At 40.9% G+C, this 18,387-nt stretch overlaps 1 protein-coding gene across 1 annotated transcript in view; it reads right to left on the bottom strand.

Moving 5' to 3' along the window:
• Positions 1 to 18,079, bottom strand: part of TOP3A (DNA topoisomerase III alpha) — a 37,573-nt gene extending 19,494 nt beyond the window's left edge. Inside the window, 9 exon segments of the mRNA XM_056803926.1 lie at positions 1,368 to 1,442; positions 4,352 to 4,452; positions 4,690 to 4,860; positions 5,112 to 5,255; positions 6,467 to 6,575; positions 7,334 to 7,409; positions 12,051 to 12,124; positions 12,881 to 12,940; positions 17,578 to 18,079. Of these exon segments, the coding sequence (XP_056659904.1) occupies positions 1,368 to 1,442; positions 4,352 to 4,452; positions 4,690 to 4,860; positions 5,112 to 5,255; positions 6,467 to 6,575; positions 7,334 to 7,409; positions 12,051 to 12,124; positions 12,881 to 12,940; positions 17,578 to 17,766 (999 nt within the window). The 5' untranslated portion in view covers positions 17,767 to 18,079.
• Between the last annotated feature and the right edge of the window lie 308 nt (positions 18,080 to 18,387).

Genomic DNA, 18,387 nt, shown 5'->3' on the forward strand with positions numbered 1-18,387 from the left:
GAGAGAGAAAGAACTAGAATGAGACTCAGATGAACAATGAAAGAATCATTTTCTTAATGAACAGTGTGAGACTTGTTCTGCTCTCTTCTGGTTATTTATTATAAGACTTTTAAATTATGTAGGGATATTGGGAGCAGAAGGGAAATTTCTGTAGGGGTCAAATGTTAATAAATTTGAACTTAAAAAAAGCCTTTTAAGTAAGGGTTCAAGACTGTTCTTGAATCTAAGATGGGAGACTGGATGAAGGTGACCTGAAGAGACAGACTTCACTGACATGCTGTTTTGTAGAATATGAGAATCATGGGAATTGCGTGGACCAAACTGACTCCATCTTGGGACTCAGTTGTGGATCTAGCTCAGTTCCCTTTCTATTCAGTTATGAGTCTAGTCCAATTTGTCTTGTGAGAACGCTTTACTGAATTATTTGAATCTAGCCTTATGTGGCTGGTTAGCTGGACCACCCCTACTTGTTGCTTAAAGACCCCTCACTAAGGACCTACATTATGCTGAGCAGAAACCAGTCAGATCCAAAGACTGATGCAGAAATTTTCTCACAATTATACATCTCAAGCATCCTAGATGTCTTATCTGAAAATGGGCCCCAAACTGGTCAATTAGTTGTTCCTTGTACTAAATACAGATATTTGTAGGGGAGTAGGACACCTCTTTTTCTCAAGTTAGCTCTCCCTAATCTACCCTAATTTACCTAATCTTGTGTCCTGGTTTATATTGTTTGTTTTCTTTTAATACATAAAAATCTGTATTGAGGATCCACGACCAAACACAGTCCTAATTTGTTGTAAAATTGGCATTCACTTCTTAATAGTTTATAGACTCAGAAGCGTGAACCTTTGTTTCCTTAGTTATTTCAGATTTCACCTGCCACAAGAGAAAGAGGCGGATATGCCAATCTAGTGCTAAAAAGTTTTGAGGCTCCCATATATACATGAAATTAGTCCATAAAACCCTACCATCACTAAGCCCACCCCACTTTTGACTTCTCAGGCTAAATGTTTATGTGACTTCTCTCATATGCAAATTTGTCTTTAGTTTCATTTTAATTCACTTTTGTAAAAATAAAAGGGGTAGGAATATTGGGTGAGGAATTTGATTGAGTGTGATTTGCCCTAGACCTTAACTCCTCTGGATCCAACTCTGAATCAAAAGTGTGTGAGAACTACTGTTTTCTAAGGCAGGACCATATTAAAAGATCCTATCACCATCAAATGATGCTTTCTTAGCTCTCTCATAGTGATGCCTTAACCATGTTTCCATTCTACATAAAGACAGTGAAATACCACTCTTAATAACCGAATAAACCAGAAGTTAATATTTTAAAAGCTACCTAACACCTAGACTGCACATACCACAGTATCCAAAGGCTGGGGCCTCCATCTGCTCTTTGGCTTAGATCCAACTTCTACTACTGTGGCTACTGGATCCTGAAAAGTCAAGAAGAAAAAAGCAAATGAATTTTTTTATTACAGTTTCCTGATGAAGAGACGACCCGTATCCTCTTCAAAGATAAGGATCTTCTCCATTCTACCTTGATCACATCCCATTCTTGTCCCTCACCATGACCTCTCAGTTTCCATGTCCCCAATCTCTGCTCTTTCCTGATTTACTGGTACCTTCCTTGTAACCCATAAATCTACCCAAATTTCCCCTTATTCTTAAAAAATCCTCACTAGATCACACCATTCCCTCAAGTATTAGTCCTACCTTGCTTCTCCTTTTCAGAATCAAACTCCCAGAAAAAAGGAGTCTATATTTTTAGTTTGTTTCTTCTTTCACTTGGTTCACAACCTTCTAAGATCTTGTTCCAACCTTATTACTCAACTAAAACTGTTCTCTCCAATCATGCCAGTGATCTCACCCAAAGGCCTTTTGTCAAATTCTAACCATCTATTCATTGAAATTGTTCATCCTCTTCTTGTCCTTGATGTTCTTTCCTCACTTCTTACTTGTCTGAGCCCTTCTAGTCTTCCTGGATGATTATCATCCATATCACATTCCCTATATGGAAGTATTCACCAAGCCCCTAATCTTGGCCCCCCTTCTATTTCTGTTCTATACTTTCCCAGTAGGGAACAGAATCCACTCCGATGGGTTAATTTTCATTTCTAGTCAGTTTGCACTTGGATCAATCTATCTATCTATCGTGTCCTGAAAGGTAACAAAAATGAAAACTCCCAGCCACATCACATTCAAATCCAGAAGTTCCAGGTTAAAGAAAGATTACTGCAAAGGACCAAAAGGAAAGAGTTCAAGCACCAGGTAGTGTTCTAAAAGTCTTAGTGCATTTTCAGGTTGATGAGGTCACCAATTTGTTTAAGCTGCATTAGGAGTTTTAGGGGCAAAGTTTAAACATGCATGAAGGGGGCAGCTGGGTGGCTCAGTGGATTGAGAGTCAGGCCCAGAGATGGAAGGTCCTGGGTTCAAATCTGATCTCAGATACTTCCTAGCTTTGTGACCCTGGGCAGGTCACTTAATCTCCATTGTCTAGTCCTTATCACTCGTCTACCTCAGAATCAATACACAGTACTGATTCTGAGACAGATTAAAAAAAAGAAACTGCATCAAGACTTTTGGGACACCTCTTTCCTGAGGTCCATTCTCAATTTCCATGGGATATTTCAAAGAGAATTTCCTATAGGTGCCTCATATTCAAAGCCTGGACTTCCAGTTAAGATGACAACATGAAAAGCAATAGAAGAGCCCTACTCTACCACATATGCCCCAACAAGGATGTAAAAATAACACCTGAACAAATAACAACCGAGAAATCCCAAAGCAGCCAGCATTAAGCACCTGTATCCAGCCTAAGCTTGTATAAAAAGGGCCTGCATGAACTCTAGTAAATAGGCTGGAAGACTGAGGGTGCTCTGACAGAGGGAGTCCAATCCTTGGGCAAGGCAGTGTGAGGGATGGGGACACCAGAAATCCAGGGCCAGGATCCTGGGTAATGGAGGAGCCTTCTGAGAACAGACACACCAAAAGAGGTGGAAGTCAAAAGCAGGAGCCAAGGAAACCGGTGTCGAGACCTCAGACCTGCCTGCCTCGTCCAAGAGGACAAAGAGTGACGAAGCTCAACATACGTATCTACTCATCTGCCTCTAATTTACTCCTACAAACACTTCTTGGACTAATACTACCTTGGGAAGAACAAGGAAGCAGGGATACTTCATTTCTCTTCACACTCTCTCAACCAGGTAAAATGGGGCAACAAATGTCAATTCAGTTCTTCCGTGACCGTTGAAGTGCTTCTTGCGTACACAGCTCGGGGGCACTGTGTGAGGTCATTGTAAGGACTAGAGCACACATCTCAAAGAAGGCTCAGATCATTCTGAAAAATATTTCCTCTGGAAAAACTGGGGAAGCAGAAACACACAAGAAAAGCAACTGCTGGACTACACGGGTCGAGGGGACACGGCTGGGGATGGAGACTGATGAACATCCTAGTGCAAGCACCAACCACATGGAAATGGGTTCTGATCAAGGGCACAAGTGATACCCAATAGTCAGCTGCGGGAAGGGGGGGGGGGGGGAGGGAAATAATGGGATTATTGTAACCAAGGAATAATGTTCTAAATGGACTAAATAAATGAATTAAAAACCATTTCCTCTTAAATGGTAGATGTAGGATCTGAAGATACAGGGTTTGGTCCTAGACTTAGTCCTGCCGTCAACGAGCTGTGACTGGGCCACTTATTTCATTTCTCCATATTTCCCTTCCTTCTTTTGTACAATGAGGTTGGGCTAGACGATCTCTGGTTCCCCTCCAGCTCCAGGATCCCAACTCTGATTCCGAAGCATGGCTGTGATCCACAGGCTCATTCTTGCTGGCCTCCGTGCGGCCCACTTAAGGAAGGTGGGTTCCAGTTGTGGCTTCTGGCATCTGTTCCCAAATTCTGACCATCTCAAGTTCTGAGCTACAGCCTGGCGGCTCAAGGAAGCACCTGAGGAAACAGAGGCCGGCCTTTCCTCCCTCTCCTTTCCTCGCCTGGTGCTGCTGCCGTGTACTTTTGGTTCCCCGGATTCACAAAGCTCTCAGCAGGGCCTTCCTGAGGTGTGGAACTGAAGAAACTCAGCAGAATCAAAGAGTAACGCTGTATAAAACGTTCTGCCAATCAGAGGAAGCATTTACGGACGAGTTCATGAATCACGGCTTAATCGTAAGATTAAGAGATCATGAATCACGGAGCTTAGAATCAATACTGTATCTTGGTGTTAAGGCAGAAGAGCAGGAAGAACCAAGCAAAGGGTGGTAAGTGCATGTCCAGGGTCACACACTTGAACCTCCCCTCTCTAGTTCTGGCTCAATCAAGGAGATTCTGAAAGGATTTCCTACCTCCATGCACATCTGATAAAGGACCAGGCACGCTGTGTGGTTAAAGAGCCGATGTCTTTTCCAGCTGAAGTCCACAAGCCCATCTTCATGCTCGTGAGTCACTGCATTAGACGGTTGGCGAGGAAAGGGAGAGAAGAGGAAAACAAAAACGGTTATCACTAGACGGGAAGAAAGCAAAACTGAACTGAGAGTGAGTGCAAGGGTTGGGGATTAAACGGACGTCGAAAAATGGCCTCTAACACCAGCTGAATGGCGACCATACACTGTGAGACTTGCTGAAACTCTTCTCTTACCTCAGTCACACACATCCCACCCCTGCACTGAACTTCCTCCTTTACCTTTAATCTTGTGGAAGGTCTCTGGCACAAACGCTTGGATGGCTTTGAACCTTTCTACTACAAATCCCAAGGTGGGGAACTGACAGCTCCCATAACTAATGAGTTGCTCCGCCAACACTTCTGGAAAGATTTTCTGGAGTCTTAAGGTCTGGAACCTCGTGAAGGCAGCGCCTGGAAGAAGAAGTAGCGCCAAGGAGAGGGAATAATGGATGTTAAGGTCTGCAGCACATTTCGTTTTCTTACTGAGCCTAGTCAATGCATGTTTCAACGTCCCCAGGTTGGACTAGGACCCAAATCCTGATAAAAAACAGGAATGGGACATTACCGACCTGTGACCATGATCTCAAATGAGAAAAATAAAAGGGGTCTCTGTTAAGAAAGGGTTCTGAGTATTCGCTTTTTTATCCCCTCTGGCTTCTTACCTATCCTCAGGTCTAATTCTTGTCGGACATCCACAGCATCACTCACTCTCTGATCAGGTTCAGTCAAGTGCTGACAGGCTGTCTTGACTGCATGTTCAGTGATTTCAGAGAAACGGGCTCTAAACACTCGAAGATTTGGTTTCACTGCCAAAAAAGGAGAACAGAGAGCAGGTTCAAATCCCACAGCCTGATTCAACCCCTTTCATCACAAGTAAGATTTGCTTAGAAGGCGGAATGAAAGGTAAAACTAATTTAAGAGTTTCAAGTGCATCCAACTGGACCAACTGCATCAATTTTATGTTTTAGTAGTCAAATCATTCCACTTAGTAAACTTTTATGAAACAATACATCAAGAATTATTGTCCTTCAGGTTAACTCGGGGTCTTATGGATTTTATGGAGAAAAAAAATGAGCTTGTTGTTTCCTCTAAAACTGGATGTGTTACTACAACAAAGTCAACAGAGACAACACAGAAAGACAACCAAACTTTGCATTAATAGGAAAAAATGTTCAAATGTAATAGATAATGTCTGTAACATACAATTAAAGTTTCTATAAACGATCAGTAAATTACAAAGGTGGAAAGTAATGAGTAATATCAGCTAATCATACTCAGTTCGTTCAATTGATTTAAGGGAACATACTTTGTGTGCAAGGCTTAACAGGATAGTGTCTGTTGTAATAACACAAAGTGTATCAAAGTAAGCTTTAAAAAAAATTAAACTGGAGGGCAGCTGGGTAGCTCAGTGGATTAAGAGCCAGCCCTAGAGATGGGAGATCCTAGGTTCAAATCTGGCCTTAGACACTTCCCAGCTGTGTGACCCTGGGCAAGTCACTTGACCCCCATGGCCTAGCCCTTACCACTCTTCTGCCTTGAAGCCAATACACAGTGTTGACTCCAAGAAAGAAGGTAAGGGTTTATTAAAAAAAAAAAATTAAACTGGTTATGTTAGAAACAAAGAGGGGTCTAAAAGGAGAAATACTCTGTCTTTGGAGTCAGCTATTAACCCAGATGTTCCTGTACTGAAATACAACCTCCCTTATCCTTGTAGCTCTTTACAGAAAAGATAGTAGTAATTTGCCAATAAAATAGCCTTTAGGAATTTTTTTATTAAGATATAAGACTTACACAGAGGGTCTTTGCTCTAATGGAGTTTACAATCTACTATAATAAGAGATAATAAAACTTCCTTCCAGAAAACAAGAATAACATATAGAAGAAATAGAAAACAATGCAAGATTAGGAGTGCAATATGAGCCAGAGGCATTCAGCAAAGGTCAGGCAATCAGTGGCTGCCTGGGAGAGTTTGAGTTATGCGTTAAATTGTTAACTGTTATGCAGAGGCATTGTTTACCAGCTTTGCATACATGGATGATTTCAAACCCAATGTTCTCTCCCTCTCGATCACAATCAGTCCAGATAACCAGAGACTGGCATTGTTGGACCTCTTTCTCCAAAGTTCTCTGAAATATGAATTTGGAAAAAAAAGTGTTGATAGAACAACCCACAAACCAAATAATGAAGCCTGTAAATGAAATGACCATACTTGACATTATCTGATTAACCATACAGAAATGGACTACGAACACAAGAATATAACTAAGCATACCAAGTCAAATCATACTACACCAGACCCTAAATTCTAGGGCTACAAAGAAAGGCAAAAGATCAGTCAGTGCCCCTAAGGACTCACAGTCTCATAATGAGATACTCTAGACAAAACACAATGTAATTCATGAATTAGAGCTAACCCCTGAAGAAAGGCACTAGCATTAAGAAGGGCTGGGGAAAAGGCTTCTTGCACAAAGTGGGATTTTAAGTTGAGACTTGAAGGAACCCTGGAAAGCCAGAAGGTGGAGGCAAGGAGAGAGGGCATTCCAGGCAAGGGAACCAGAAATGAAAATGCTCAAAATTTCATAAATGGAGTGTCTTAAATGAAGAGCAATACACACTTGGTTATGAGGGAGGGTTCAATTTGGGGATGGGCGTCTGAGTATATATCTAGAAATTATTGTTATGGAAAGACAACAAAAGGCATTAATAAAATTTTTTAATGTAAAATGTATTTACTAAAATGTACTTAATAAAATTTATTTTATTAAGTTATTATAATTGATCTATTAGAATAACAGAATGCAGGGTTCTTGGACCTTGGAGTTCAAAACTGCCACTGCTCAGAAAATGTTTAAGATGATATAACTTTCTCAAAGACTCTTCCTACCTTGATATCCACAAAGTTCTCTGGGCAGTATTTTTCAATTTGAGCTTCAAAGAGTACAAGAGGGTTGCAGCTCTGCCTGGAGAACAAACAAGAATAGGAAAACAGATCAGTATGATTTAGAATAAAACACATGAAGCTAGATAGTCTTCAATTAATTCAAGAACTCAAATTCCTGGGAAAAGAAAGTCATTAAATAAAAACAGCTGAGAAGTTATACTGTATGGCAGTTTGACATAAAATTTGATTAGGACCAAAACTTAATAATTTGCCATAATAAATTCCAAATGGATCACCCCTCTAAATATTAAAAAAGTTATATCACAAAAAGTCCAGAGGAAATGAGGTTTGGCCTTTCCAAATAGTGGAGAGAGAAAAAGTTCTTAGCCAGCAATGACATTGATAATTACTAATGATAAAATTGATCATTTCAATTATATGAAAATAAAATGATTGTATGAATAAAAGGCAATGTATCTATAAAAAAAAGATTAACTAAGAATGCTTGAACTCAATGTTTCTGATTAAACCTGAAATCTAAACTAAAAAGGAAACTGACAATTTTGAGATTAAAATGTGTTCCCCAATAGTTCAAAAGTAATCAAAGGGGGAAAAAATGAACAACTTATCAATAGGAATAACAATTTGGAAAAATTTTCACTCATCTCAAATAATAAGAAATGAAAATTTGAACAACTCTGGTAATTGGCAAATTCAACATTTGGTAGGGAAAACATGGCAGAGTAATTCCCTGCTGTTGGAACTTTGAATTGGTCCCATCATCTGGGAAAGCAATAAGAAATTACCTAACAAAAGGCTCATTCTGTAAGTACCTCTATGAACTGGCTTGTATTCATTTGCCCCAGAGATGTCTTTTTCTGTGTGCCAATTGATATTTTTTCTCCCTGAGATTAGGCTTTCCACAAAGGCATGGAATAAACTTGTATCCTGAATTTTAATTGAGTGGATTTTCATCAGGTCCTTAACTTTTCTGACCCATGGAAATGGCACCATTAGCTAGTTCACATTAACACTACAGTGAAGACGAATTGACATGAGCTACTTATCAAACTCACAGTCATGTAGGGGCTGGAAAGTCTAAAGTAACTGAGGCAGAAAGGTGAGAGCAGGGATTATCTAAATGACTGGAAACACTCACTGAAGGTACAGGCACAGGGAAGCCAGCAGCAGGGCAGAACCCAGCTCAATTTCAGAATTTTTGCTAATGGCTCCTCTACAGAAAAGCCAACTTTAATTTTAAGTCCAAATAAAAAATTGCTTCATTTTGATAAAATAGTTCTCTGGATTTAAAAAATATATATCTAAAAGACTCAGGCTTTACACTTTTTTTTTTATATTTTATTTGATCATTTCCAAGCATTATTCATTAAAGACATAGATCATTTTCTTTTCCTCCCCCCACCCCCCATAGCCGACACGTAAATCCACTGGGCATTACATGTTTTCTTGATTTGAACCCATTGCTTTGTTGATAGTATTTGCATTAGAGTGTTCATTTAGAGTCTCTCCTCTGTCATGTCCCCTCTACCGCTGTATTCAGGCAGTTGCTTTCCCTCGGTGTTTCCACTCCCATAGTTTATCCTTTGCTTATGAATAGTGTTTTTTTCTCCTGGATCCCTGCAAATTGTTCAGGGACATTACACCGCCACTAATGGAGAAGTCCATTACGTTCGATTATACCACAGTGTATTAGTCTCTGTGTACAATGTTCTCCTGGTTCTGCTCCTCTTGCTCTGCATCACTTCCTGGAGGTTGTTCCAGTCTCCATGGAATTCCTCCACTTTATTATTCCTTTTAGCACAATAGTATTCCATCACCAACATGTACCACAATTTGTTCATCCATTCCCCAATGGAAGGGCATCTCCTCGTTTTCCAGTTTTTGGCCACCACAAAGAGTGCAGCTATGAATATTCTTGTACAAGTCTTTGTGTCCATTATCTCTTTGGGGTACAGACCCAGCAGTGCTATGGCTGGGTCAAAGGGTAGACATTCTTTTATCGCCCTTTGGACATAGTTCCAAATTGCCCTCCAGAATGGTTGGATCAGTTCACAACTCCACCAGCAATGAATTAATGTCCGACTTTGCCACATCCCCTCCAGCATTCATTACTTTCCATAGCTATTATGTTAGCCAATCTGCTAGGTGTGAGGTGATACCTCAGAGTTGTTTTGATTTGCATCTCTCTGATTATAAGAGATGTAGAGCACTTCTTCATGTGCTTGTTAATAGTTTTGATTTCTTTATCTGAGAACTGCCTATCCATGTCCCTTGCCCATTTATCAATTGGAGAATGGCTTGATTTTTTGTACAATTGATTTAACTCTTTATAAATATGAGTAATTAAACCTTTGTCAGAGGTTTCTATGAAGATTTTTTCCCAATTTGTTGTTTCCCTTCTGATTTTAGTTACATTGGTTTTGGTTGTACAAAAGCTTTTTAGTTTGATGTAGTCAAAATTATTTATTTTACATTTTGTGATTCTTTCTATGTCTTGCTTGGTTTTAAAGGCTTTACACTTTTTTATTTTTTTTTATTTTTATTTTTTTTTTAATTTTTTTTTAAATATATTTTATTTGATCATTTCCAAGCATTATTCGTTAAAGACATAGATCATTTTCTTTTCCTCCCCCCCACCTCCCATAGCCGACGCGTAAGTCCACTGGGCATTAGATGTTTTCTTGATTTGAACCCATTGCTTTGTTGATAGTATTTGCATTAGAGTGTTCATTTAAAGTCTATCCTCTGTCATGTCCCCTCAACCTCTGTATTCAGGCAGTTGCTTTTTCTCGGTGTTTCCACTCCCATAGTTTATCCTTTGCTTATGAATGGTGTTTTTTTTTTTCTCCTGGATCCCTGAAAGTTGTTCAGGGACATTACACCGCCCCTAATGGAGAAGTCCATTACGTTCGATTATACCACAGTGTATTAGTCTCTGTGTACAATGTTCTCCTGGTTCTGCTCCTCTCGCTCTGCATCACTTCCTGGAGGTTGTTCCAGTCTCCATGGAACTTCTCCACTTTATTATTCCTTTGAGCACAATAGTATTCCATCACCAACATATACCACAGTTTGTTCAGCCATTCCCCAATTGATGGGCATCCCCTCGTTTTCCAGTTTTGGGCCACCACAAAGAGCGCAGCTATGAATATTTTTGTACAAGTCTTTGTGTCCATTATCTCTTTGGGATACAGACCCAGCAGTGCTATGGCTGGGTCAAAGGGTAGATATTCTTTTGTCGCCCTTTGGGCATAGTTCCAAATTGCCCTCCAGAATGGTTGGATCAGTTCACAACTCCACCAGCAATGAATTAATGTCCCAACTTTGCCACATCCCCTCCAGCATTCATTACTTTCCTCTGCTGTTATGTTAGCCAATCTGCTAGGTGTGAGGTGATACCTCAGAGTTGTTTTGATTTGCATCTCTCTGATTATAAGAGATGTGGAACACTTCTTCATGTGCTTGTTAATAGTTTTGATTTCTTTATCTGAGAACTGCCTATCCATTTCCCTTGCCCATTTATCAATTGGAGAATGGCTTGATTTTTTGTACAATTGATTTAGCTCATTATAAATATGAGTAATTAAACCTTTGTCAGAGGTTTCTATGAAGATTTTTTCCCAATTTGTTGTTTCCCTTCTGATTTTAGTTACATTGGTTTTGGTTGTACAAAAGCTTTTTAGTTTGATGTAGTCAAAATTATTTATTTTACATTTTGTGATTCTTTCTATGTCTTGCTTGGTTTTAAAGGCTTTACACTTTTTTAAAAAATAATTTTTTACTTATCCAAATAGGAACCAGAAGGTTTTTTTGGTTTGTTTTTTAAACCCTCACCTTCCCTCTTGGAATCAATACTATGTATTGGTTCTGAGGCAGAAGAGTGGTAAGGGTGAGGCAATGGGGGTCAAGTGACTTGCCCAGGGTCACACAGCTGGGAAGTGACTGAGGCCAGATTTGAACCAGGACCTCCGTCTCTAGGCCTGGCTCTCAATCCACTTAGCTACCCAGCTACCCCCTGAAACCAGAAGTTTTACAAAAATACAAGAACCTCAGTTCAGCTTAAGAGGATGAAATGAATTGGGAATTATCTACTATTATAATTACCATCCCTAATGACTTCAGACTAAAACAGTTGGTGAAGCATTTTTGTTATTCTCTGACTTTAGAATGAACACATCCTATGCAGAGAGAATACCATTTGAGACGAGCATCAACAGCCATTTTGGACTCTTTGATCAAGGGAGGAAATACAGATACTGTTTTTGCCCTCCCAGGATAGCACACTACACTGTGAGCAGGTCAGGCTGCGTGATGGGACTCTATTGGGGGAGAATGGGAAATAGTGAGGAAAGGGAACCACAGACTACTAGGGAATGGCAGCCCTGGGTGCACCCGTCTATTAGTAGCCAGGAATACATGGTGAGGAAGCAGATCTCTAGTCTGGAAAGTAAAGGAACAAAATTCTTCTACCTTCTTACGTAAGATCTGTAGCAAACGTAACTTCCGCTGTAGTAGTTACAGACGATCTCTGGAACTTACTGAGTGTTCAGAACTCAAAACGATAAAGACAACCCACAGCGTCCGAAAATATCTGATAAAGGTTTGTACCCACGTAGTCCCTTTAGAATTTTGGTCGTGTTTCACAACTGCGCAAAATGAGAACATCCCCCTCCCTCTTTCCCCCAGGGAAGATACTGACCATTTTCGAAATGGCATCTGGAAATCATGAGCAAGCAAATGTCCAGAAACAGAAGTCATCACCATGGTTACATTCTATGGCGGAGACAGGGAAGGGAGAAGAAAAAAACATGATTATGGTATATTTCTTTTTTTTTTTAATTTTCAATTCCATTTTATTTTATTTTTAGTTCTGAATTCTCTTCCTTCCACACATCATTGAGAAATCAAAAAAAATAAGATACAAACAATGTTCATTGCAACTTTATTATAAGAAGCTTAGAGGGGGGCAGCTGGGTGGCTCAGTGGATTGAGAGTCAGACCTAGAGATGGGGGTCCTGGTTCAAATCTGGCCTCAGACACTTCCCAGCTGTGTGACCCTGGGCAAGTCACTTGACCCCCATTGCCTAGCCCTTACCACTCTTCTGCCTGGGAACCTATACACAGTACTGATTCCAAGATGGAAGGTAAGGGCCCCCCCAAAAACTAACTAACTTACTAAATAAATAAGAAGCTTAGAAAACAACATGGCTTCAATGATTGACAAAGGAACAAACTGTGCTAATATGAACATAACATGACTGCATTACGGGAAGTGACATGAAGATCACAAAAATGTATGGAAAGAGAAACAAAGTGATACAGAATTAAGGAAGCTAGATCAGGATATATCAACCACAAATATGTAAATAACAAAATCTGAAAAAAATGCACAGAATCAATGTTTTGTTATGGGTGGCATCCATATTTCTTAAAATAAACTATATATATATACACAATATATATATAATTTATGATCTAATTATTTTAATTAAAAATCTTTGTTTGTGATACAGTATTTTTGGCACCTACCTGGCCAAAGAGTTGATAGTCAAACTCATAGATCTTATTGAATTTGGATAATCCTTCTCTCTATTTAAAAAAAGAAAGAAAAGTGAAAACAAAACAAAACAAAAAACAACAAAGCAAAATTAAGGACCCAATGGCTTTTCAACATAAAAAGCCTAAACGTGAACCACTTGCAATGAAAAGCAGACCAAAATTTTAAGAATTGTCAGATTTTCAAAACAAGGCACTTAGTTGTTTTCTTTCTTTCTCTCACCTATCCTACTCCTCTCCCATACAAATTTAAGGTCCATTATCATCCCTCAACTCTTCTCCAAAATTTCCTTCCTTCTTTCCTTCTTTCCTTCCTTCCTTCCTTCCTTCCTTCCTTCCTTCCTTCCTTCCTTCCTTCCTTCCTTCCTTCCTTCCTTCCTTCCTTCCTTCCTCCTTCTTTCCTTCCTTCCTTCCTTCCTTCCTTCCTTCCTTCCTTCCTTCCTTCCTTCCTTCCTTCCTTCCTCCCTCCCTCCCTCCCTCCCTCCCTCCCTCCCTCCCTCCCTCCCTCCCTCCTTCCTTCCTTCCTTCCTTCCTTCCTTCCTTCCTTCCTTCCTTCCTTCCTTCCTTCCTTCCTTCCTTCCTTCCTTCCTTCCTTCCTTCCTTCCCTCCGTCCCTCCCTCCCTCCCTCCCTCCCTCTATTAGGAGACAAAATACAGCTCTGCCAATATTTTACTCTAGGAACTCACAAATGATGTTATCTCTCTGGACCATTAATAAAATTTTGAAGTTGGCATAGATAATTGCTAACATCCCTTTCAGCTCTAGCATTCTATGACTATAAGTGGATGTCCTGAACAAGAATGGGATCAGAACATCATAGATTTAGATTGTACAATGGAAGAGATGTCAGAGGATAACACATCTAAACCCTGTCATTTTACAGATGAGGAGATTAAAGTCTAGAGAAGGGAGTGACTTGCTTATATTCACAGAAGTAGAAAGCAGATGAAACCAAGATTTAAATATAAGTCCTAAAACTTAAAATCTGATGCTTCTTTCTTAACTATGGATAAAAAATAGAAAATAAATCAGATACACAATTATATACCGTTTCCAAACTTACAAAACTAGCATATCACAAAGAATTTTTTTTTTTGCCAGAAGTAACCAAAAATTGGGTAAAATTTCATAAATCCGTAGACATTCTTGGAAGTTTCCAGGCAGGGAACATTGGTCAATCAATTAATTGATCAAAAAAAATGAATTGTGGAACCTGCTACAAAAATACATTACTAATTAGGTTCTGTGGATATAAGAACAAGTTTCATCACCACAAAAGCCTACTGAAGTCATGTTCAGCTTAATTAAGCAGACATTTATTAAGTCCCTGCAACAAAGTGCAAGAATAATATTTAGCAGTCACAAATCCTAGTTCCCTCGTGAAGACACTTACAGATGGTCTGTACCTTCTCTCCTAATCCCAGACACAAGGGGCAGGTTCAAGTAGGCACTGACTCTCTCACAGCCACTCCGAAGCTCTTCTCCAACATATCACTCAGTGACCTCTCTAAGATTTACTCCATCTAGACACATCACTCTATTTAGAGTCCGGAAGTTATCAATCTTCCAGCTCCATGATCCTTTTCCCTCCATTCTCACCACAATCTTTGCTCAAGCTTCACTTTCCTCCTTTCAGAATCTCTATCCCTTATTTAACCAATTCAGTTGTAAAACAACTTTTTACCTTGCCCTTGACCCCTGAATTCCTTGTCCCATAACTGTTTATCCCTCTTAAAATCCCAAACCGGAATTATTCCCATCTTCTCTGCTTTTGCTTGCTGGCTTATCAATGATGCTAGAAAGTCACATATCCACTACTAATCTGTTATTCAAACTCAAGTGAGCCCTCACTACTGTATTACTGAACTTTTCATCTCAATCAAAATAGTCACAGCCCCTAATTCAAATCTCTAATCAATAGTCCTCCCTTCTTCTGAGCAGAAGACCTTGATTTATATTTCACAGAAGAAAAAACAAAAAACTAAAGTGAGCTGCTGATCTTCCCAATCTCACTCTTCAAATCCTCTGTACTCTATTCCTTTTAGTTTGGAGTAAAAAGAGATGGACTTTCCTCCTGCAGTCAACAACAATTTCTACTTATACCTGTAGTCCTACTCCCTCCTTTCTTAAACCAGGTAATTGCTCTTTTGAATATGCCTTCTCTCCTTAATTTTAAATTTCTCTTTATCTCCTCATTCCACTGGTGCTTTAAAAAAATCCTTCCTCATTCTTAAAAAACTCATTTTGATGCTGTCATCCTCCTCAAATCACAATCCTATTGCTCTCTTTTCACAGCCAAATTCTTCTTGGGGAGGGGGAGTGTCATCTGTGAATTTTAAAAAATATTTTTATAACTTTATTTCAATATAATTGGACAATATGAAAATGTGTTTTATGTGCTAATATGTGTTTAACCCAGTTCTATTTGCTTGCCAGCTCTGGGAGAGGAGAAGGAAGGAAGGGAGACAATTTGGATCATGTACTTTTGCAAAACATATGGGGAAATTTGTTATTACATGTAATTGATTTTTTTTTAACCCTTATCTTCCATCTTAGAATCAATACTGTGCATTGGTTCCAAGGCAGAAGATTGGGCTAGGAAGTGAGGGTGAAGTGACTTGTCCAGGGTCACACAGCTGGGAAGTGTGTGAGGTCATATTTGAACCTAGGACTTCCCGTCTCTAGGTCTGGCTCTCAATCCACCGAGCCACCCAGCTGCCCCCCATGTAATTGATTTTTAAAAAATTAAATTTTAAAAATGTTTAAATGTTCTTTTAGGAGTCCTTGGACTTCATCACACTGTCAACAGGGTCCATGATACTAAAAAGGTTAAGAACCTACGTCCTCAAAGAAGTTGCCTTTACTGGCTACATTGACTCTCTCATTCCCCAGCACTTTGCAAATCTTTGCAATTAGACTTTCAACTCAACAGAAACTGTTCTGAGCTGTCAAACTCTAAGGCTGGAAGCAAGTAGTCTGAACCAGATTAAAATGTAATTGAGAAACAGTGAGGAAAAATAAATAAAAATACAATACAGTAGTTGTTGTTTTTCAGTCCGGTCCAACTCTTTGTGACCCCAGAACCATATATAGCATGCCAATTCTCCAGGCCCAGCACTCTATCCAGTGGGCCATCTGGCTGCCTCATAATACAACAGAGGTAATAATCATTTTATAAGTCAATAAGTGGCCTATTATTAGGCTTTCTATGAGTCTGACCCCAACTTCTCTTCAGGATCGCCAATGATCTCTTTATTGCTAAACTCAGTAACTTGTTCTCAGCTCTCATTCTTCCTGACCTCTTCACTAACCTGTTCTTCTGGAACCTCTTTTTTTCTTAGGGTTTTCCCAACACTGCTCTCTACAATTCTCTTTTGCCTGTCCAACCAAACTTTCTCCAGTCTACTTTAAAGGATCAGCATCCACAGTCCACCTCCTTGAAACCCCAGGACTTTATCCTGGGAACCTTCTACTTCTCTATCCCTACACGATTTCTCTCAGAGCTAACTACCTTCTCTTTGCAGATGACTCACTTCTCCAATCATTCCCTCTTTTCAGAGGTCTATTCCTGCCTCTCCATCTGCCTACTGGGCCCCTTTGGCTAAAGTCTTATAAACACCTCAAAGTTCAAAACAAAACTTAATCCTCTTTCCCACTAAACTCTTCCCTCCTCCTATCTTCTCTATTCCACCATTCTTTCCAAACATTTCCAAGTTTGCAGCCTGGAAGCCATCTCTTTACTTTCACTCATTCCTCTCCTCATCCCCCAATCCAATCATTGGTACTCCAAGGGGAGTAAATTCCCTCAACCAATGCAGTCCTGCATCTCCTCTGCAATTTATACAGCCTGAGAGAGTTGCCTAAAGCACGGAGAGGTTGTGACTTGCCCAGAGTCACACAGTTAGTTTGGAGGAAGCAAAGTGATAGAGTGAGCTGTCAAAATAGTTTGGAGAAATCTGGCTTGGGGCACAGTTTAAGCAACTTGGCGCTGGCCAGCTCTGAGCCAATTTGCCTCCCAGCAGCTGGGTGGTACAGTGGCCAGAGCTCTGGGCTTGGAGTCAGGAAAACCTAAATTCAAACCCTGGACTTAAGAAGTTGTTATTGTTCAGTCATATCTGACTCTTCACGAACACATCTGAGATTTCTTGGCAAAGATACTGGAGTGGTTTTGCCACTTCCTTCTCCAGCTCATTTACAGATGAGGAAACTGAGCCAAACAGGGTTAAGTGACTTGCCCAGAGTCACAAAGCTATTAAGAAGATGAGGCCAAATTTGAAGTTAGGTGAGTCTTCCTGACTCCAGGCCCAGCACTCTGCCCACTGCAATACCTACCTGCCAAACTCTGAGTTAAAATCTAGCCTCAGACACCAGCTGTGTGACTAAAAGCAAGTCACTTAGTCTCCACCTGGCTCAGTTTCTACAACTGTAAAACGGAGATTATAACAGCACCTACTTCCCAGGGTTGTGGTAAGAATCAAATGAGTTAACTAACTATTCAACCCCTAGCACACGGTAAGCTGGGTGACTCTGGGCCAGTCACTTGGGCCGGTTTGCTTCAACTTCTCCTCCTGTGAAATGGGACTAAGCACAGCACCCCTCTTTCCAGGGTTGCCGTAAAGGTTCAAGGCGATGCTTCCCAGGAGCCAGTGGAGGTACTCTCCGTCACTCACCCTTCGCATTCTGCTGCCAGAGAGAAGGTCGGCGATGCCTTTGGCTGCGTCGTTCTTCTCGGCCACACAGAGGACTCGGCGGCTGCCTCGGAAGGCCACTTCCATGGCGTCCTGGGACAGGGGGCGGCCCCACAGTCCTGGCAGCACTCGGGCGGCGCGGAGGCATAAGCCGACAATCGGAAAAATCATGCCGAGGCAGCGGGTCCGCAACCCCGGCCCCAGCTCATGGTCCTTGCCCCTACCCTGGCCCCAAAGCTGGTCTCAGGAGACACTGTCTTGCCCCCTCACGCCCACTCCCTAGACACCACCACGTCGACTCCTAAGCTCCGAGAAAGACGAATTAAATTCGCCCGGACAAGTACCAACCACTCATGCTGACGGCACAGCCGCAGCCGCCCAGAAGCCTCAGTGGCTGGGTCCGGCAGGAGCTTTTTCCCGCCCGGCAAAACTAACCCACAACGCTCAACTTCCCGTGGCTCCTCGCATGAGAACTACCATTCCCAGGATGCTTTGTCGCGTGGCGTAGGTGCCTTCCTCTTCTACTGACCCACTCAGTGGCCTGTTGCTCCCAGTATTGCTGACTACAACTCCCAGGATCCACCGGTATGCGGCTTTCCGCCGGTCATTGAGCTTCCAGTCGCTCTCCATGTCCGGGACCACAATTCCCGAGATGCCCTGGCCTGTAGTTATGCTACTTTCCATCGGCCATTCAGCTTCCTGTCGTTCATAGTTTGATCGGGGACTACAACTCCCAGGAGGTCCAGGCGCAATAACATAATAGGTTTCCACGGATAGGTTCTTTTTCTCTTC

Source organism: Monodelphis domestica, chromosome 7, assembly GCF_027887165.1.
Source record: "Monodelphis domestica isolate mMonDom1 chromosome 7, mMonDom1.pri, whole genome shotgun sequence".
In the NCBI taxonomy this organism is placed as follows: domain Eukaryota; kingdom Metazoa; phylum Chordata; class Mammalia; order Didelphimorphia; family Didelphidae; genus Monodelphis; species Monodelphis domestica.